Source organism: Rana temporaria, chromosome 5 (assembly GCF_905171775.1).
Source record: "Rana temporaria chromosome 5, aRanTem1.1, whole genome shotgun sequence".
NCBI classification, from domain to species: Eukaryota; Metazoa; Chordata; class Amphibia; order Anura; family Ranidae; genus Rana; species Rana temporaria.
This window is the reverse complement of record NC_053493.1, coordinates 173,817,036-173,839,665: the sequence shown is the minus strand read 5'-3', so window position 1 is coordinate 173,839,665 and position 22,630 is coordinate 173,817,036. Positions and strand designations below refer to the sequence as shown.

The window sequence follows — 22,630 nt, the reverse complement described above, 5'->3', positions numbered from 1 at the left end:
ATAATCAAATGCGGGTGAGCCACCTGGTCAGGACCTCCCTTGTTTGGTGGCTGACCTCACCGGCACTGCTGTCCGGGAAGTCGTTCCTTCCTTTTCACTGGATAGTCATCACGACGGACGCCAGCCTTACCGGTTGGGGGGGGAGTCTGGGAGGTTCAGTCGACCCAGGGTCGCTGGTCTCCGGAGGATTCCCACTTGCTGATCAACGTCCTGGAACTTCGGGCATTCACGCTGTGCCTCTCCACATGGTCTTAGAGGCTACAGGGGCGTCTAGTCAGGATCCAGTCGGACAACGCCATGGCAGTGGCATATGTCAACCATCAAGGAGGAACAAGAAGCTCGGCTGCAGCGTCAGAGGTCGCTCACATCCTAAGGTGGACAAAAAGGAGCGTACCGGCCCTGTTGGCCATATACATTCCGTGCGTGGAAAACTGGCAGGCGGACTACCTGAGCCGCCAGAAGCTGGACCAAGGAGAATGGTCTCTGCACCCAGATGTGTTTCAGCTCCTTTGCCCAAGATGGGGCACGCCAGACGTAGATCTCCTGGCGTCTCAACTCAATCGGAAGGTATTGAGGTTTGTGGCCAGGTCAAGAGACCCATGGGCCGACGCGGCAGATGCGTTAGTGGCACTGTGGAGTCGGTACAGGCTAAACTATGACTTCCCTCCTCTAAAGCTCCTTCCTCATCTGCTTCGCAGAGTGGAGACAGGGGATTCCAATGATCCTAATTGCTCCGGATTGGCCTCTGCGTCCTTGGTACGCCGACCTAGTGCGTCTAGTAGCAGACGTCCCTTTGGCGTCTACCACTAGGAAAGGACCTGCTGTCTCATGGTCCCATATGCCATCCTGTTTTACAGTCGCTGGCTTTAACGGCAGGGCTATTGAGAGCCAGGTGCTAGGAGACCAGGGCCTGTCGGACTCTATGATCTCTACCATGAGGAGTGCTCGGAAATCGTCCTCCAGAAAGGTTTACCATTGCACTTGGAAGACCTACATATCCATTTGTGAGGAAATGAGGTGACGTTCGCGTGCCTTTTTGGTTCCCAGAGTCCTGCTGTTCATACAGCGTGGGGCGAACCAAAAATTAGCTTTAAGTACAATTAGGGGGCAGATATCTGCCATGATTGTCTTTTTTCAATGACCCCTGGCAGCTCACTCTCTAGTGAGAACGTTTGTACAGGGGGTTCGGCATGCGGCCCCTTCGTTCCGTCCTCCACTACCTCTGTGGGGATTTGAATAGCAATCGCCCCTTGGCGTCTACCGCTACGAGAGTACCTCCTGTCGCAAGGTCCCATATGCCATCCTGCTTTATAGTCAACGGCCTTAACGGCATGGCCTCTAGGTGCCTCAGAAACCACCGTTTGAGAACATTTGGGAAGTTCCCTTGTTGACACTTTCGCAGAAAGTGGTCATTTTGGTGGCTGTTATGTCAGTTAAGACGAGTTCTGAGCTGGCAGCTTTGTCATGAAAGGCTCCCTATCTTATCTTCCACAAGGATAAGGTGGTGCTGTATCTGCAGCCTTCTTTTCTTCCTAAGGTCATTTCGACCTTCCATCTCAAGGAAGACATTGTACTGCCATCCTTGTGTCCTCATCCGTCGAATCCAAAGGAGGCATTCCTTGGACGTTGTCCGAGCTCCGAGAGTATACTTGTCTGTTATTGCTCTCATCACCTGCTCCCATGCTCGTCTCCAGGACTTTTCCAGAGCCTCTCCAAGCCTATGGAACTCCTTACCCCAATCTATCCGTCTATCTCCTTCTCTATTGGCTTTTAGAGGATCCCTGAAAACCTTTTTCTTCAGAGAAGCCTACCCCACCCATACCCAACAACTGTACTTTCATTTGAGTCCATCTGATCATCCCCACAGCTAACTACCCTTTGTTCCACTTGACCCTCCCTTCTAGATTGTAAGCTCTAACGAGCAGGGCCCTCTGATCCCTCCTGTATTGATTTGTATTGTGACTGTACTGTCTTCCCTAAAGTATAGCGCTGCGCAAACTGTTGGCGCTATATAAATCCTGTATAATAATAATAAATAATAATACTGCTCTGTTCCGGAGTTCAGACTCGCTGTTTGTTTCGGTGGCTGGTCCCAAGAAGGGCCCTGCGGTCTCATCTGCCACCATTTCAAGGTGTATCCGACAGATCGTGATCAGGCTTAAACCATAATGGGCCGGGCACCTCCCTGTCACGATGCATTCAACCAGGGCAATAGGTGCCTCTTGGGCTTTCTGACATCAAGCGCCTGTTTCCCAGGTGTGTAAGGCGGCGACCTGGTCGCCCGATCACACTTTCACTAAACTTTACAAGTTGATGTGAGTGCATCTCCAAATGCTTCTTCGGCCGCAAAGCTTTGCAGGCGGCTGTTTAGAGTTACAACTCCTCAGTTGAGGACCTCTGTTTTGTTTTGGGGTGACGTTTAATTTCATGCTGTTCCCACCCCTCTTTTTGACACTGCTTTGGGACGTCCCACTTTGTCAAGATTAAGGCTGTGTCTGTCTATGAATGAAAGAGAAAAATAGGATTTTATACTCACCGTAAAATCTTTGTCTCTGAGTTCATGGACGGACACAGCACCCACCCCTCTTTTTTAAGTTTGTACTGCTTTTGACAAACTGAGCTGCTTAGTGCAGGCTGAGGGAATATAGCCAGTAGGAGTAGGCTGTTTAGCTTTGAAGTTGACACTTTCTGCCTAGTCACTCCTAAAGGAAGGCTAAATACCCACTTTGTCAAGATTAAGGCTGTGTCCGTCCATAAACTCAAAAGATTTTACGGTGAGTATAAAATCCTATTTTAGCAATGAAATTGGGCGATAACTTGAACATTGGGACGGATCTTTCCCCTCCTCCTTAGGTAGTACTGTTGAGCCATTAATGTTTCTACGGACATCCTATGCCCTTCTCATATCGAATTAAAAGCCTCCAAAAATCTTGGCCCCAGTTTTTCAGAGAAAGTCTTATAATATCGCATGGTGAACCCATCCGGGCCGGGGGCCTTGCCGAGTTTTAGCAATTTGAGGGCAACTGCGAATTCTTGTGCAGTAATTTGGCAATCTATGTCCTCTGCTGCCTCATCCAACAATCCCGGCATTCCCGATGCCCCTATGTACTCCTTAGCCCCATCCCCTTCATTCCTTTGTTGGTCCTCTATCTGATATAGGCTTACATAGTAATCTCTAAATTCCTTAGCGATTTCCTGTGAAGAGCTAACTAAGACGTCTCCCTGAGTTTTAATACGATCAATATGAATTTGTGCCCTCGTCTCTCTGAGCGCATTAGCTAGCATCCTGCTCGGTTTGTTTCCGTATTCATAGAAAGCTTGTTTACACCAAGTTATTGTAGCTTTTTTCAATAATAGCAAATTTAATTCCTTGCGTAAACGAGCCAATTCCTCCTCTGTAATGCCTGCCACTTCGAGTCTGCGGATCTTCCCGAGCAAGGAGTCAAGCTGGGCCCCCAGACGACATTTCCTATGTGCACCCAGTGATATAAAAATTCCTCTGATGTAACATTTATGTGCTTTCCATATACATGTTGGGGTTACGTCGCCATTCTCGTGGCCCTGGCTCTCCCCATTCTACTACGCAAATAGTTGGCGCATGTTCTGATAAAATAAATGACCCAATGCAGGTCTCCACTATGCACTGCAGGGCGTTTTGAGATCTAAAAACATAATCGATTCTAGAATACGTTTTATGTTTTGTGGAAAAGAAAGTATAGTCCCTGTCGTGCACGTGGAGAGTTCTTCACCTGTCCATTAATTGCAAATCTTGGAGAAGTCTTTTTACTTTACGCAATTTTACATAAGATAGGTGGGGAGGTACCCTCTGACACATCCCGAATAGGATCTAGTGCCATATTTAAATCTTCTCCCACCAACAGAATCCCCTCCTTATTTTGATGTACTAGATTTAAATATGTCTCAAGAGCTGAGATTTGGCCCTCATTGGGCAAGTATATATTCATCAAGGTGACCTTCTGCTCATATATAGATCCCTTTACAATAAGGAGGCGTCCTTCCTCATCTGTGATTTATCATTGATTCTTTCCACGGTATCTTTTTTGTCAGAATAATTTATTCTCATTTTGCTTTTGACGTGTGTGAGGCACTGTGGTACACAGTCGGAAATCTATAGTTTTCTAATCTTGGAATTTTATTGTTTCTGAAGTGGGTCTCTTGGAGGAATATGATATGCCACTTGAGTCTCCCCAGTTCAGCTAGCAGCCTTGTACGTTTCTCTGGACTATTTAACCCCTTCACATTATAGGATGTTAAGGTTATCCTAGTCATCTTGCTATTTAAAATTTTCACTTTTCGCAAATTCAAGAGCCGGGGAAGCTTTGTTTAAGTTCCCTTCCAGCCCCCCCCCCCCCAATATATTCATTCATTTAGTTCCTTACTATGGACCCACTTAAGGTAATCATATACTAAACCTTATCATTTTATATGGTATCCTGAACTTTTCAGTATTCTCAAAAAAAATAAAAAATCTTCCACCCCAAACAAATTCCTCAAAGTAAATGACCTTCCTCTAATTTCTTCATCCCCATCTGCCCTCACCTGATCAATGGGCATGGACACAGATCATATTCTCTATTGCTCCCCACCCCCCCCCTTTTTTTTTCTTGTTCTGAAGGTGAGGCATTTAATCCTAAATCATTTATAGGGAATCGCTAATAATTGAAGGGTATGGGGAAAGAATACATAGAAATCCTAGATCATTAATAAGGAATCACTAACCGTATGCACGGATCCCTATGCAGCAGCCCCCACGGTATGTCATGTGGGTCATTAATCCCATATTACTGTGTAATTTGTAATTGTGCACCTTAAGAGCATGTGCGCTGTATGATGTGTGTTTCGTGTGTCTCCCCTTTATTAAACTTCTCCAACTATACTCCTATTAGTATGTGAATACAATTATAAGTGTTCTATAGTGTGAACACTATTTACGCTGCCCTTCAAAAAGGCAGCGGCAAAAAAAACGCAGGGAAACCTCACCACTCATGTCATTTTTGTACTCCTATGATTATATATATATATATATATATATATATATATATATATATATATATATATATATATATATATATATATATATATATATATATATATATATATAATTTTTTTTTTATATATATAATTACACAATATCCCCTAGATATATTTAACAAAATGAAAAACACTTCACACAAAAAAAAAATATTCTACTTCCAGCTCAACTTCATAAGAAAAGCTTTTGAGCTTGATATACTAGTATTTTGAGCAGTTTTATCACTCAAAAAATAAATAAGAGTTCAAACTAATTCTTTCTTCTCCCTGCGTTACTTATTTTTTATTTATTTTTTTATTAAACATTAGATGTATATGGAAAATACTGTAGATCCCGCATATTAATAAGCCAGATTACGCAATACTCAGGTCTTTTCAGCTACTTCTCCTTTAGTGTCCCCAGTAGGGCTGCAACTAACGATTATTTTCATAATCGATTAGTTGGCCGATTTGTTTCGATTAATCGGATAATAGCTTTTTAAAAAAAAATATATAGCATTTAAAAAAAAAATTTGGGCAAATTTGTTGTTGGGCAGATTACAAAACACAAATTGGCCCAAAAACACATTTCATGCTTTTCTGCAGCTTCTCCATTGAAGTATATTGAACTAAAAAAAAACAAAATAGCACCGTTTCGCTTTAAAGTCCTTCCCTTTCCAAATACGCAGCAGCTGAAAAAAAAAATCATGGATGTGAACGTGTCCCATAGGAAAACATGTACATGAACTGTAGTGTGTTTCTGCAAAAAGCACCAAAAAACAGAGGTGTGACCCCAGGCCTGAGATGTTTAGTAACATAATGGGGTTAAAAAAACGAAAATAAGTACAAAAAGAGCAAATAATTGCTACTGTAAGGGGTTCATGTTTTGCTGTGGGACAGCGAAAGTAATATTTACAGTAGAGATTTGCTTTTTTTGTATTATAAAGGGCTCATTTTAGTTTTTTTTTTAACCCCATTATGTTATTGGCTGATTAATCGATTATGAAAATTGTAATCGATTAATTTCATAATCGATTAGTTGTCGATTAATCGATTAGTTGTTTCGGCCCTAGTCCCCAGTATTTGTTAGAGGGTGTAGTCCATTCGCACTGACAGTTCAGTCCAATTAGGGATCTCTATGGCATCTACCCCCAGGAACTTAAAAAATTCAGGCAGCTGCTCCGGAGCCCATAGGTTGAAACTTCGTCCCCCCTTTTTCACAAATACTGCTAATGGATGCCCCCATCTATATGTAGCTCCGTTGGCAAGTATATAGTCCAAAAGAGGTTTTAACATGCACTGCCTGATTTTTGTTTGTCTTGATAAATCGGGGTAATTTGTATCCCACTCCCTTCATAGGTCAGCGGCCCTGGTTGCCATGCAGCTCTGAGAATATCCTCTTTAACCCATGAGATGTACTCTGTAGGATTCACTTCTACAGGATTAATCTGAGTGCGACTTATTATGATAGGTACCTTTTTATGTACTCGATCCAGTTCAATCAGAGTATCTGGTTCTTTAGTAATTGATTTTAAAATGCCCATCACTCTGTCTTAGTGCGGGCCCCTCAATGTTTTCTGGAATCCCTTTAATCCGAATATAGTTTCTCCTGCTCCTATTCTCGGTTTCCTCTGCCTGTAACTGTAACATACTTGCTGATTTTGTATGTATACACTTCCAAAATTTCCAAACGTGGATCCATTACACACTCTGCTTTGTCTCCAATTTAAGCAGTCTATCATCCACCGCCACTACTCTGGCGCGTACCTCCTCTATCTCCTCTTATTGCACCCGTTACTTCGGCAATTCATTTCTGAATGTCCTCTCTAGTAGGTAATGCCTGTATGAGCTGAAAGAGCTGTCTTATATCTGGCTCTCCCTTCTGCTCCGGTGTCTGAGTGTTGTAAACAATGGTCAGGCATACCTGTATTTCTTGGCTGTTGGTCTTAGAGGTGCATTGCTGTAATCTCCATAAGTCACTGCTTGTAGCTCAGCGGTGGTTTCTGCTTTTGCTTCCATTGCTCCGTGGAGCTCGGGTGGCCGGTGCCGGCGTGAATTGTGATGTTGCCTCCCGTGCCAGACTACTTCCACAGCCTTCTTCCCCACGCTGTGTGATGTCCCCCCTTTCCGGCCCAATAGCGCGTGGGGTATGGATGGATGGGAGTGTATGGCACTCCTGTACTCTTCCCCATTATCGGCATGGGCTGTTTGGGTTTCCCTGCTGTAGGGATTTTGTGCCTGTCTCCGGCCTCCTGGAGGGTACACATGCTATATCCTAGCTCTCTCCTGGAGCCTGCTCACTCCATTGTGCAACAGCCACTCTCCCCTGTGTGTTGTGTCTAGGGTGTGAGCTCTTTCTCCGATTACTTCTTAATGTTGCATTATGTGATTGGTTTGCACAAAAGTTATAGCATCTACAAAATAGGGAATAGATTAATGACGTTTTTAGTATTATCTTGTTTACTAGTAATGGTGGCGATCTGCAATTTTTATCGGGACTGCAACATTATGGCAGACACATCGGACACTTTTGAAACTATTTTGGAACCATTTATACAGCGATCAGAGCTACAAATAGCCACTGATTACTGTATAAATGACACTGGCAGGAAAGAGGTTAAACACTAGGGGGCGATCAAAAAGTTAATTGTGTCCTAGGGAGGTGTTTTAACTGTAGGGGGGCTGCGCTCACTACAACATGACAGAGATCACTGCTAGTTCTCCCACTTTCTGGACCCCAAAGTTCCCAAATAAATGCCTGCATGTGAGCTGCCCGATTCTGACAGGCTTCCCCTTCGCTCTCATGTGTCATGCTCAGAATCCTGTAGGCCTCCTCACTGGTGTACTTTATTTTTCTTTTTTTTCTGGGGGAAATTTTTGGCACTAAATTTACAGGTACTTAGTGGGTCAAATGACTCCTTGCTAGCAATCAAAGACAGCATGTGTGCTAGAAATAAAATTAACTGCTAGTGCTAGCAGAGCTCAGGTCTGATCTTGCTTACACTGCAGTTTTGTGGACAATATATCAGAGATGGCAATGATCAGAAAAATTATGGCAAGACTGCACTTGTTGGGGGAGAGGGGGGAAAAGTGATAGGCGCTGATCCTGCCAATGCTGCGTTTTTTGGGGACACTAGTATATTTCTGATTGTGATCAAAATACTGATTTTTACAAACAATATACTAGGAATGGTGGTGATCAGCGACTTAGTGTGGTGCGCCATCTAGTGCGAACTTGCACTTGCTGGGAGGGACGCTAACTGACACTATCTGAAGTACCTAGTGATACTAATACAGTGATCGGGGATACTGTACCCTAACACTGTACTAATGGTACTGGCTGGGTGACAGGGCAATCAAAGTTTTAAACGTGCCTAACAGGTGTATGCAAGTGTAAATTTGTTGCTTTTACTCACACAAACCTGTCTTTCCGCTCTCCCTGAAAGAAAAGTGCTTGAGAGGATCGGCCCAGATCTTGTGTCGGTGTTTACAAACAAGACACTGGGCCGTGCTGTTGACCGGCTACAGCCAAAATCATTGACTGAAACCTGCTGACAAAATTGTGCTGTAGCCAATCACAACATGTGTTAGAAGGGGGCGTGCTCCTACAAGCCAGCAGTGATGTACTAGTACACTGGTTAGTTTATAGCTGCTGCCCATCTGCAGTAAAAGTACTGTGGTCGGACAGAGTGGTTTAAATCTGACCTCGAGCCACTTTAGCATTTTGATCATATTGCCCATGAGAATCTACAGGGGTTGGACAAAAAAATATGTAAACGCTGCATGATTTGCAGGTGTGAAAGTGACTATGTTTTGCGTTGAAAATGGAAGTGATGTAACATACTTTTGCTTCCGTTGAGCACTGAGCTAACAAGGGGGAAGATTCACTTTGATCATTCACTGCATGCACTGCTAGTAATACAGAGTCATGTCAGAGTTTACGGAGTTGCAAAGAGGGCAAATTTTGGTGCTTCTGTGATCTGAGCTTGTGGCCCAGATTTTTGCATCAAGAGTTGTATCAGATTCCATTATCCACCATCTAAGACTTGTATATTTGTCAATTCCCAGAAGAATTTAGGCCGTTTTGGATGCCAAAGTTGGTCCAACACCATATTGGTTGACAATTTCATTTTTACCATACTGGTTTGCATCATTTTTGTCCAACCCCTGTATTTTGCAGTGTGTGCATACAGTCGATTTAAAGCATTCCTATTTCTGTTTTGCGTTCTTTAGCCACTTGGCTACCGTCCCACGTACATCTACTGCAACCAATGATTGATCCCAGGGACCCACTGATTGACTCCGTCATTTACGGAAGAGGTGTAAACACAGAGCTTTGTACACTGACAGGCGACCTTGCTAATTTTTATTTACTACAAAGCAGGGAAAGAAAATAACAGGAGTGCTTAGCAAACAAATCGCATACTGTATTATTCACATTACACATGGTTGGGCACACGGTTAACCCCTTGATTGTCAGTGTCATTAGTACAGTGTGTAGTATTAGCACTGATCACTATATTGGTGTCACTGTTGGGGCCATTACTAGTAAAACAATAAATAAAAAATTGCAGTGTGTATATATAGCATAGTTTGTAGACGCTATAATTTTCACTCAAACCAAATATACACTTATTGGGATTTTTTTTCCTTTTTCCTCCACTCTTTTTTTTGTTTGAATAATTAAAAACACAGTGGTGATCAAATACCGCTAGAAGAGAGCTCTATTTGTGTGAAAACATTTATATAAATTAAATTTTTGTACAGTGTTGCCTGACCATGCAATTGTTAAAGTAGTGCAGTACAGAATAGCAAGAAATAGCCTGGTCATGAAGGGGGTAAAACCTTCCAGAGGGAAAATGGTTAATGACAACATTCCCTCTCAATCTAAATCTTGGAGAGCAGTCCTCAGCTTTGGAAAATGTGATCTTACAATTATGTGTATTTATCTTTCGAGTATGTATTTGTTTACAGCTAATATTGGATGAAATCCATGTTATGATCACTGCTACTCAGATGTTCTTTTATATCATCATTAGTAATAAGCTCTGCATGGTTTCAGATTGACAGGTCCAGCAGAGAGTAATTTCTAGTTGGGGCCTCTATGAACTGTACCATAAAATTTACTTTTAGGCTGGATTCACACCTATGCAAATTGGATGCTGCTTACACCGCATCCAATTCGCATAACAATGAGTCTGGTTCACATATCTGCGGGGCATTCGTACTGCGCATTGCACAAAAACGTGTGCGTTTTCTAGGCATTGTGGTGCAAATTGTCTGCATGTTATCTTCTATGGGAACATATCTGATTCGCAGATGTGTTGCGTTCTGAACACATTCTTTCCCTGCTCACTACACCTCCCCTCTTGCCCCTCCCCTCCCCCCTCTCCCTCTCCCTCTCCCCCTCCCCTCTCCCCCTCCCCTCTCCCCCCTCCCCTCTCCCCCCTCCCCTCCCCTCTCCCCCCTCCCCCCTCCCCTCTCCCCCTCCCCTCTTCCAGGTCAGCTAAACCGCAGCTACAATGGAGACGATCCACTTAACAGCTGTTTTCTCTTCCGTTCATGGATGGACACAGCAGCATCTTGACATATGGTATTATCCTCCTGTTAGGAGATTGGGTAGAATCTTCATTTTGAGTAGGTTGATGCGCCCCAATACCGACAAGGGGAGATTTTTCCATGCCTCTACCTTCCTTTTAATGAAGTCCAACAGCTGCTGCAAGTTTAAATCAAAGTAGTCTGCAACCCTAGCAAAGACATGGAACCCTAAACATGTGAACTGGGAGATCAACTATAGCTGCAAGGTACTGTCCGTTGCAGCAGCAGTGCCGGAGTCTAATTGGAAGAATAGTTGATTTGTCACCATTTTACCTGTAGACCTAAGAAAAAAACGCAAATTTTATCAAGGATATGGAGCACCGCTCAGAGACTGGCCCGGATCCTGCAAGAAATGGCAATAAATCATCAGTGTACAGCGCCAAACATTCTCTAATTGAGCCTACTTCCAGCGCACCTGCCTTAGGGGGAGAATGCAGCAGCATGGCCAATGGCCCAATCATTAAAGAGAACAGAGAGCAGGAGAGATGGCTCCCCTGCCAATGGCTAAAAGAGGGGGAGATGGAGGACCCCATTAAGAGTCATCCTAAGTTTGCTATACAATAACGCGGCCCATTTGCAATAATTCTGCCCAAAGCCCATTCAACCATAATTAACCACTCTCCTGAATCCCCAATCTACTGAATCAAATGCCTTGGCCGTATCCAGGGACACTACTGCCCTAGTCCCGACTGTCTTGTGAAATTTGAAGATGTGTAAATAGTCGATGGAGATTGATATCTGTAGACTTCCCTGGCCAGTTTGGTCAATATCAACCAGGGGTGGGAAGTACCATGGATAACCGAGTGGCCAAGGCCATTTGTAAGAATTTTTAGATTAACCTTAAGGAGTGCTATGGGCCTATTTGGAGTAGTGTGTGAGGATGAATATTGTAGCCAGGATCAGAGTACTTGCAATACCACACCACAGGGAATCCAAACTGCTCACATCTGTTGCAACTGTATTCAACCGAAGCTGTTGCTCCATTATTGTGTACAGTGAGGGGAAAAAGTATTTGATCCCCTCCTCCATCCATTTTGCACGTTTGCCCACTGACAATTCTATATTAAATGATGATAATTTTAATGGTAGGTTTATTTTAACAGCGAGAGACAGAATAACCGAAAAATCCAGAAAAACGCATTTCCAAAAAGTTCAAAATTTATTTGCATTTTAATGAGTGTAATAAGCATTTGACCCCTTTGCACAACATGACTTGGTACTTTGTGTCAAAACCATTGTTGATCGCACTGGTTATACGTTTCTTGTAATTGGCAGACATCTCAGGAAGGATTTTGTCCCACTCCTCTTTGAAGATCCTCTCCAAATCAAGGTTTCGAGACTGACGTTTGGTGACTCAAACCTTCAGCTCCCTCCACATATTTTCTATAGGATTAAAATCTGGAGACTGGCTATCCCACTTCAGGACCCTATTTCTTTACATTATCTTAATCAATTAGCAGACTCTAATGCATTAAAGAACGGACGTTTTTTTTTTTGTGACCGTACCTTTTTGTAATCCGCATCTGTCACTCGGCTTCCTGTCTTTCTTCTGCGGTTAGTGCGTCATATCCTTTACCCGCAATGTCTCCTGGGAGCTTTTCTCATTGCTCCCAGGATTCATTGCAGAGACTTCCACTGAGTTATCGCAGGATTTCCTAAAGCCCGACACTGCTGTCTCGTCGCACCAGACTCTCCATCACAGATTGCTCCGGTAGTGACGTTCCGTCACAGCCGTCTTGCTACTCCCCACACTCCTGCACAGTAATGATGGAGTAAGAAGGGGTCAAGCGGTGTAGCAAGATGGCGGCGACTGGACATCACTTCCGGAGTAATCTGTGACAGGAGAGCCGAACGACGAGTGTCGAGACACCGCCCGTTTGGATGGAAACCCGGAAGTGGACGTCCCTGCTCACAACAAGGAAATGAGTGCTTGTGGGCTTCACAGTGCCCACAAGCAAAATGGAAACTGTGTAACAAAGAAAATATAAGTTGGAGTTCAAGACGAAATCTGACAGCGGAGTGAGTACTTTTTTAATATGCCATAAATAATTTAATGCCCCCCCCCCCTCCAAAAAAAAAAAAAAAAAACGAATGGCCGCAGGAGATTTGCTTTAAAGCGGAGTTCCACCCAAAAATGGAACTTCCGCTTTAAGGGAAGGTGGCCCCCCTGACATGCCACATTTGGCATGTCACTTTTTGTTGGGGGAAAGTTCACCTCTCCCCCCTCCCTCTTGGCAATCATCTGGGACACGTCACAAGTCCCAGATGATTGCTCAGTCAATTGCAGCACGGCTCGCACATGCGCAGTGCGTGCCCGGCTGTGAAGCCACAGCCGGGCGCCCACAGTGACAATGTCGGTGCCTCAGAGAGGAGGGGGAGACTAGCTAGGCTTCATTCCCCCTGCATCGCTGGACCCTGGGACAGGTGAGTGTCTGATTATTAAAAGTCAGCAGATGTAGCATTTGTAGCTGCTGACTTTTAATACCCCTTTTCCTACCCCGTCTGGACCTACTTTTTCAAGCAATGAATTAGGCCACCTATCTGCAACTCAGTGCTTACAAATGTTCAACTGTTACTACAAATCATCTTTACCCTGATTGACTTTTTTTTCTATGGGATGTTTTTGTTGCTTGAATAACGAGAATTGCACAGTGGTAAAATGGGTACTTTTGTGTAGAAGCTGATATTATTAGGTACATAATGGTTTAACAAGGTAGAGGAGGCAGTTCTAATTTCTCAGAGATGCCTACACAAATCTAAGTTAGACTTTGCAGTTGCATTATTAATCCCAAAGCCAAAAATGGAATATGTTGCAGCTTACCAATCATTAGATGTGGTGGCTGCATCCATATTTATTTTTATTTTTTTATTTTTTTTTAGGCTTTTTCCCCTCTGTTTTTCACTTGGTGATCCGGCCATTAACACACCTTTTGTATTGCCTACACTCTGTCAGTGATATCGGTAATGAAGTAATGGACCTCAGTCCAGAATGGTTGACTTTGTTGGCATTGCCACCATATTTAAAGGAGGGGAGCCTTTGATGCTATGAAATCTCTAGCATGTATCTGAGATGTCTGCAGAAATATGGGTTAAGACAGTGGGCACCATCAAGACCTAAGCTTATATAGTGCCTTAAAGTATTCATACCCCTTGACATTTTTCATAGTTTGTCATGTTACAACCATAAACGTAAATGTATTTTATTGGGATTTTATGTGATAGACCAACACAAAATTACACATACTTGTGAAGTGGAAGGAAAATGATAAATGGTTTTCGATTTATTTTTTATTTTTTTACAAATATTCTGAAAAGTGTGTTGTGCATTTGTATTCAGCCCCCTTTACTCTGATACCCCTAACTAAAACACGTCACAAGTCCCAGATGATTGCTCAGTCAATTGCAGCACGGCTCGCACATGCGCAGTGCGTGCCCGGCTGTGAAGCCACAGGACTACGCCTCTCTTTCAGACTCATTTACAAGTTAAAAACAATTTTTTTTTTTTACACCCTAAAGAATAAATTGGCGGTCATTGCAATACTTTATCACATCATATTTGCGCAGCCAGCGGTCTTGGCGCACTTTTAAAAAAAAAAAAATACACTTTTGAATAAAAAAATAAATAAGACAACAGTAAAGTTAAAGTTAGCCCAGTTATTTTTTTTTTTTATTGTGAAAGATGATGTTACTGAAGTAATTTTATACCCATCATGTTACGCTTCAAAATTGTGCCCACTCTTGGAATAGTGACAAACTTTTACCCTTAAAAATCTACATTTGAATTACAGTGGAGGTCTAGGGCTAGAATTATTGCTCTAACGATCGTGGTGATACCTCACATATGTGGTTTGAACTACATTTTCATATGCGGGCACTGCTCACGTATGCGTTCGCTTCTGCGCTCAAGCTCGGCGGGGCATTAAAAAAAAAAAAATATTTATTTTACTTTATTTTATTGATTTTTGACACTGTTTTAAAAAAATAAAAATAAATTGGGTCACTTTTTATTTCTATTACAAGGAATGTAAACATCCCGTATTATAAAAAAGCATGACAGGTCCTCTTAAATGTGAGATCTGGGGTCAAAAAGACCTCTGATCTCATATTTGGACTTAAATGCAATAAAAAAAAAAAAAAATTTAATTTGAAAAAAAATTCAAAAATAAAATGTCCCTTTAACCACTTCAATACAGGGTTTTTTCACCCCCTTCCTGCCCAAGCAAATTTTCAGCTTTCAGTGCTGTAACAATTTGAATGACAATTGCGCGGTCATGCAACACTGTACCCATATGAAATTTTGATAATTTTTTCCCCCACAAATAGAGCTTTCTTTTGGTGGTATTTGATCACCTTTGCGTTTTTTTTTTGCGCTATATACAAAAAAAGCAACAATTTTTTTATTTTTTATTTTTTTTATTTTTACTTTTTTGCTGTAATAAATATCCCATTAAAAAAAAGATTTTTTTCCTCAGTTTAGGCCTATATGTATTCTACATATTTTTGGTAAAAAAAATAAGTGTATATTGATTGGTTTGTGCAATAGTTATTGCGCCTACAAAATAGGGGATAAATGTATCAGATACAGTGATCAGAGCTATAAAAATGCACTGATTACTGTGTAAATGTGACTGGCAAGTAAGGGGTTAACACTATGGGGGGCCGGGGGTGATCAAGGGGTTAAATGTGTATCCTAGGGAGTGATTTTAACTTTGGGGGGAGGGGACTTACAAGGGGAGGGGGACAAATCTGTGTTCCTCTGTACTGGGAACACACAGATCGGTCTCTCACCTGACAGCATATGGATCTGTGTGTTTACACACACAGATCCACGTCCCTGCTGTGTGACAGGCACTCGTGGGTGTCCGGCAGACATCGCGGCCGCCAGGAAAGCGTATCGGCTCCAGAGTGACCAAAGACGTCATATGGCAGCGGCCTGGAGGGACAGAGGGTTCCTGCTGCTGTCCTTTAACAATGCGCAGTAGGGAAGTGCCCTGCTTTTGGTATGGAGACAGGTGGGGGCCATCTTGCCCTCCCTCGTATCTATACCAAGCAGGAGACAGGACCTGATCGCCTCAGCCACTACCGATGGCTTCGGTAAGCGGTGAGAGGGGGGCCTCTCCCGCCACCGATTAACTGTGGTCTTGCAGCGAATCCGCCACAAAGACCACCATTATTGTAAACCAAACCACTCGCTGAAAAGATGGATACCTGGGTTATGGCAGCAGCTGCTGCCATAACCGAGATATCCATTTTTAAATTGCCAACGTATATATACAGTGGGCGGTTTGGAAGTGGTTAAACAGGGTTAGGTTATTAAAAAAAAAAAAATATCTCAAGCTTTGAACATCTCACGGAGCACTGTTCATCCGAAAATGAAAAGAGAGAGGTTTGCAGTTGTGCCAAACAAGTCATGGCCGCCCACCTAAACTGGCAGGCCGGGCAAGGAGAGCATTAATCATAAAAGCAGCCAAGAGGCCCATGGTAACTCTGGAGTAACTCTGGATCCATGGCTCAGGTGGGAGAATCTGTCCACAGGACAACGATTAGTAGTGGGTGGCTGAATACAAATACACAACACACTTTTCAGATATTTGTAAAAAAAGAAAATATAAAACCATTTATCATTTTCCTTTCACTTCACAATTATGTGCCACTTTGTATTTTTCTAGCACATAAAATCCCAATAAAATACATTTTGTTTTTGGTTGTAACATGACAAAATGTGAAAAATTTCAAGAGATATGAATACTTTTTAAAGGCACTGTAGTTGGTCTACTGAATATTAACATAAAAAAACTTTTAATACTGTATGCTGTGTTAGGAGTAATGTTGTATTACCTGTTCAGTCATATGCTCCCTAGTGGTGTTCAGTTTTTAGTTTTCCTACAGCTGATGAAAATCCCATGCTAGTTATTTTTTCTAACTAAAGATAATTCTCATGCACTGGTTTATTAATTTAAACAAAATGTTCTTGACAGGTTAGCCAAGATGGAAAATCACTGCTTGACAAACTTCAGCGTCCTTTATCTCCCAGTAGCTCTGATTCCTTAACTGCTACAGCTAATTACTCTAAGGCTGTGCACCATGTCTTGGATGTTATTCATGAAGTTCTCCACCATCAAAGACAACTGGAGAATATCTGGCAACATCGGAAAGTTCGATTACATCAAAGATTACAGCTATGTGTTTTTCAGCAAGATGTTCAACAGGTGGGTTCTGTGTTCCAGTAATAACTGCATAAAATCTATGACTGTAAATGTCCAATATGGACATTTTCACTTAGGAGTGTACTTAATTTTGTTGCCCAGGGTTTAGACATTAATGGCTGTGTTTTGAGTTATTTTGAGGGGAGAACGAATTTACACTTTTATAAGCTGTACACTCAATACTTTACATTGTAGCAAAGTGCAATTTCTTCAGTGTCGTCACATGGAAAGATATAATAAAACATTTACAAAAATGTGAGGGGTCTACTCACTTTTGTGAGATACTGTGTGTGTAATAATATATATATTATATTTTTGAAGCAGAAACTTCCATGGAGACAATGCAATGTTTCATATTGTGTTCCAGAGGCTACTGATGAGCAGCGAGGAAGAGATGCAGTGCCTCCTGTTTTAAAGAAATATGGGAAATGCAAATTAGAAAGCCCATATTACCCCGATGCTTCCATGCTCTTTTGTTCTTTTCTGGGTCTTTTAGTTTGTGAAGTACAACCACCTGAAGTGTCAGAAAACGGCCAGTAACGGTCCTCTTTCTGTTTTGAAAGTTTAGAGTGGGTGGATACAACTGCAACAATCCGCCCACTTGTTAAGTCACTCCTTCTCTTTAACATGTGGCCAATTCTGGCAAATGGGCACACACCTAGGCAGCAAGCCAGAACGTGCACGTTTTCCACGAGTCTCCGTTTCCATAGTAACCTATCGACACACTTAAACCAGGAAGCGGAGGCAGTGTGAAAAGTTGTGTGTCTTCATCTCCAGCAGCTGTCCTGTCTGTGTTCTGGGCTGCATGGTCAGCTGCAGTCTGTGTCCTCTCTCCCCACCACCTCCTCTGACACTTCCTGGGCTTCGATTTCCCCCCTGAGTCCTCAGATCTCTTCCCCCTCTCCTCCCCTTCAATCACATTCATTTAGGGTGACCACATTTCCAAACTACCATTCAGGGACACCCCCCTTCTCAATTGGCTTGTGCTGTAAAGAATCACAGCACAGTGATTGGACACAAGAGGCAGGATTTATGATTTCTCCAATCACAAGCAGGGGGCGGGATTGTGCTCCAGGCATTCCCGGCCAGGACAAGTACTGTCAGTGAGTAAAGCAGTGACGTGGCTGCCTTTTTTGGGGGCATCAGATTGGCCCGGGGGGGGGGTGGGGTGGCTGTGTCAGTTTCATTCCGGGACACTGTATTGTCCTGGAATGAAGGTTGCCCGGGACAGACCTGCAATATGTGGGACTGTCCCGGGCAATCCGGGACACGTGGTCACCCTACATTCATTACCTGTGTTGGCTTTCATCACAGGAGGTTATCAGGAGGGATTGGCAAAGGAACAGCACATTATCATGTTCAGAGATCCCTGGATGCTCTCTACACATCTCATTCAATAGAAAGACATCAGCCACTTCCTGTGTCTGTCTAATGTGAATAAACAGTGAGATGTGTTCAATACATTGCAGGGGAGGGAAACAGGAATCCCCATCTTCAGTGTTGTATTGCACATTATATTTTTATTAGGAACAGTAGAATTTGTATAAAGAGCACTTCAGTGATCTCTCCTTCAGTCACTGAACGGCTCCTGCTATTACTGAAGGCAAGTCTGTGTGCTCAGGTTTGCCTGTCAGGGAGGGAGGGGGGAAGGAGAGGAGCTATGCAGTGTGAAGTCAATCACACAGATGACAGGGAAGGGGGTGTTATCCAGACTCCTCAGGCTAGCCCATTGTCAAGATGACGCTTCAAGAAAGACTAGTCCTTCCCACAGGTAATTAACTCAGTTTTAACAGAAAGGGTGCACTTCTCAGAGTGCAGGAAAGCTCTGTAGGTATTAATAGCTTATAAGGATTGAGATTAAGCAAAAAAATAAAACCCATACTTCTCTTTTAACCTAATTTTTGCAGACAAATGCATTGCAACCGCATTATGCGCAGATGTGGGGCATCTGCGTCACTTCCCCATTAACGTGACTTTGTAGAAATTGGTGGGAGTGCCGCCCGATCACTACAAGTTGGGTCGACTTTGCCGCAGGTGCAAAGCATCACGTCTGCAGCATGCAAACATGACCATCAGCTGCCCATGCAGCCTAAGTGGAGGGGAAGGGGGGTTTGGCAGTGTGCACTTTTTCTGCCCCCCCTCCCCCTAAGCATCAAGTTTAACCGATTCCCGACCTGCTCACGTACATATACTGCTTCACAATGGTACTGCTGTGTGAAATCCCATACCTGTACGAGGCGCGCTCTCGCCACATGTGCGATCATCGGATTAGTTCCAGAACAGATCAATCTTCAGGTCCAGGCCAATGATTTATGGCCTGGACCTGCTGATCAGTTTTAACAAATGAAATCCTTCCCCTGCCTGTAAGTGTAAACACAGGCAGGGGTAGCGATGTCCTCTCCCCTCGTGGAACTATTTTCGTTGCAGACAGAGAGCGAACTACTCACAGTAAGTTGCACCAACACTACACTACCACCAGCACACGTAGGTACACTTGTCACCCCCCCGATCGCCCGCCCCCCCCACAGTTAACCCCTTAACTTGCGGTTAGTGTCACCCAGTGTAGTTGTTAGATTTTTCACTGTACTAATGTCATTGGTGACACTAATCAGCATTGGAGGGGCTTAAGGGGGTACCCTAAAGCTACCTGGGCCTACCACTAACTGCCCTAAAAAAAGGTTTAACCCCTTGATCACCCCCGACTCTGGTTAGTTAGCTATTTTTTTCATAGCGTTAGGGTACCTGCCGTATATTACCTAAAGGTTTAACCCCCTGATCACCCAGAAGGTTACATCAGTTAGGTTTTTGCGCTATGGTCCGCGTCACCCCAGGCAGCGGCAAATTAGTGCCAGTAGCGCTAACACCCACGTACGCGCCATACACCTCCTTAGTAGTATAGTGTCTGAATGGATCAAAATCTTTGATCTGATCAGATTTATACTAGCGTCCCCAGTAGTTTAGGGTTTCCAAAAATGCAGTGTTGGCGGGATGAGGCCAAATAATTGCAAGCACCTGCGTTTTAGCCCCTCCGCCCAGCCCACCCAAGTGCATTATCAATAGATCACTGTCGCTTATAAAACGCATAACTGCAGCGTTTGCAAAGTCAGGCCTGATCCCTGCGAACACTAACAGTTTTTTTTGGTAGTGTTTTGAAGCAGTCGCTGACAATCGGGTGCTCTTTTTTTTCTGTGAGTTTCACTAGTTGTACCAGTAAATTTAGAGGCCACAATGTCCAAACAAAGGTTCACTAGTGAAGAGGCCTACACGTTTCTGAGGATGACAGATGAGAGTGAAGAGGAAGTCACTCATCTGTCCGATTCAGGCTCCGATTTCGATCCTGTAGACAGCAGCGGTACCCTGACAGTTGGCTCTGACGATGGAGTAGTGATCGTACCAGACCCGGTTCTTCTGCTGTTGAGGTGCAAGATCCTCAGGGCTCTTTTATGGAGCAGAGCTAATACTAGCTGCTCATTCTTCTGGTGAACTGGCAAGCACCGGTGGCCTAGTACATCCTGGTCATACATCCAGCACTGCAGTAACACTTGGTGACTTGGCAAGTCCCGTAAGTGCAGTTCAAGCTGATGAGGTGGCTAGTAGTGTCCTGCAGCAACCAAGAAGACAGACAGGCATGTCGGGCCCATAGTGCCCTTCCTGCAGAATATGCCAATCCTAATTGAGAGCCCACTTCTTCTGCAGCACCCGTACGTCCCCCGTTCACTGGCCAACCCGGAATTCAGGTGGAAACAGTTCATTTTACGTCACTTATTCACTGTTTTTCACGGACGATCTCTGTAGATCTATTGTTGACCAAAGCAATTTGTTTGGTCAATTCATCACCGCTAATCCCCAGTTGACCCATGCCAGACATTGGAGACCTATTATGGTCTCTGAATTTAAGACCTTTCTGGGCCTATCCCTCTTCATGGGCATAACTAAAAAAAAAAAAGTGAGTTGCGGGCATATTGGTCCACTGACTTAATTCACCATATGCCCGTGCTCTCTGCCTCCATGACCAGAACATGATACGAGCAGATCTTGCGGTTCATGCCTTTTTATGACAATGAACTCTGTCGTCCTCGGGGTGACCCTGGTTTTGATTGGCTCTACGAAATTCGGCCCCTCGAAAACCACTGCAACCAATAGTTTGCAGCATTGTTTACTCCTGATCAAGTTATCTGCGTGGTTGAGTCCCTAATTACGTTTTCTAGCCGCTTGTCTTTCAAACAGTATCTTCCTAGCAAGCGTGCCAGATATGGGGTCAAGATGTATAAGCTTTGTGACTGGGCAACAGGCTATACATATAGTTTTATGGTTTACGAAGGAAGAGATCGTTGCGTAGAGCTTGAGAACTGCCCAAACTACATAGAGAGCACTGGTAAGATTGTGCGGGACTTGGTGTCACCTTTATTCGGAAAGGTGTACCACTTGTACGTGGACAATTATTAAACGAGCGTGCCACTTTTTAGTCATGAAATTGGCGCATGTGGCACCGTGCAATATAATCGCTAGAGCTTACCTCAGCGGCTTGTATATTCCCATCTTGGGCTGGGGGAGAGCACCTGCTTGAGATGTAATAATTTTCTTGCAGTGAAGTGGAGGCATAAGAGTGTTTTCGTTCTGTCCTCATTTCACGCAGATACGACAGTCCATATTACAACGTCAACTAGTGTTGTGGAGAAATCCCTCTGTGTTCATGAATACAACCTCTGTATGGGAGGGGTAGACCTCAACGACCAGTTGATGGCGCCATACTTAATTGCCCGTAAAGCCAGACGCTGGTATAAAAGTGTCTGTATACTTATTCCAATTGGCTCTGCCTAATGCTTATGCTTATACAAAGCTGGATCCTTAAATTCCAGGAAGAGATCAGCACAGCCATTCTGTTTCCAGACGATGCTGTGGCCCAACTTCCCAATGCAAATGCAGCGAGTCTGCTGCATGGGAGGCATTTTCTGTATGTCCTCCCTGGTACCCCTACCCAACGAGCAAAGATGATGTTGTCTGTATCAAGCGCAGATTTAGCCATGACACCCACTATTCTTCCTCTTTTCCTGTCCAACCTGGTCTTTGCATAGTTGATTGTATCGAACGCTACCACACACTAGTGGAGTATTGGCGTAGGTTACTGCACAGACTAGGACACGCTTTCACAGAGTCTCCAAAGATGCCCTCGCATTTTTGGAAACCCAAACCTGGAACCGTTAGAATAACAAATTAAAATTGTATCAAAAACAAAAAATATATATAAAATAAAGCCAAAAATAGTTGTCGTTTTATTCTTAATCTATTCTCTCTTGTTCTGCTCTGTTTTTAACGGCAATGTTTTATTGTTGCTATGTTTTATCATGTTTGCTTTTCAGGTATGTAACTTTTATACTTTACTGTTTACTGTGTTTTATTGTTAACCATTATTTTATTTTCAGGTACGCCATTCAGCTGCAGCACTGATTTATCTTGACGGCAACAGCGTTTGTTCTCCTGATGCATAAATCGGCAACTCCAGTGCTGTAGGAGGTGATTTCACCACTACAGTTTAAAAAAAAAGAGCATATATGCTGAAGCCAGGGGTGGTGGGGCAATTTGCCCCTAACATTAGGGTCGGATTGCCCCCATGCTTCGGCATATATTTTTTTTGGGCACAGATTGTTTTATTGAGTTAATGTTTTATTGTTACCATTGTTTTCTTCTCAGGTACGGCATTCGGCTGCAGCACTGATTTATTTTTCTTGACAGCAATAGCGTTCGCTCTCGCGATGCGTAAATCGGCTACGCCAGCCCTATAGGTGGTGATTTCA

The 22,630-nt window shown here is 43.4% G+C and overlaps 1 protein-coding gene across 6 annotated transcripts in view; it reads left to right on the top strand.

Annotated features, from left to right (window-relative positions):
• The window catches only part of TRIO (trio Rho guanine nucleotide exchange factor), a 1,129,982-nt gene that overhangs the window by 159,887 nt on the left and 947,465 nt on the right, over positions 1–22,630 (top strand). For all 6 annotated transcript variants that reach the window (XM_040353401.1, XM_040353397.1, XM_040353396.1 and 3 more), the window contains one exon: positions 16,608–16,838. In XM_040353401.1, the coding sequence (XP_040209335.1) occupies positions 16,608–16,838 (231 nt within the window). The remainder of the gene's footprint in view (positions 1–16,607; positions 16,839–22,630) is intronic.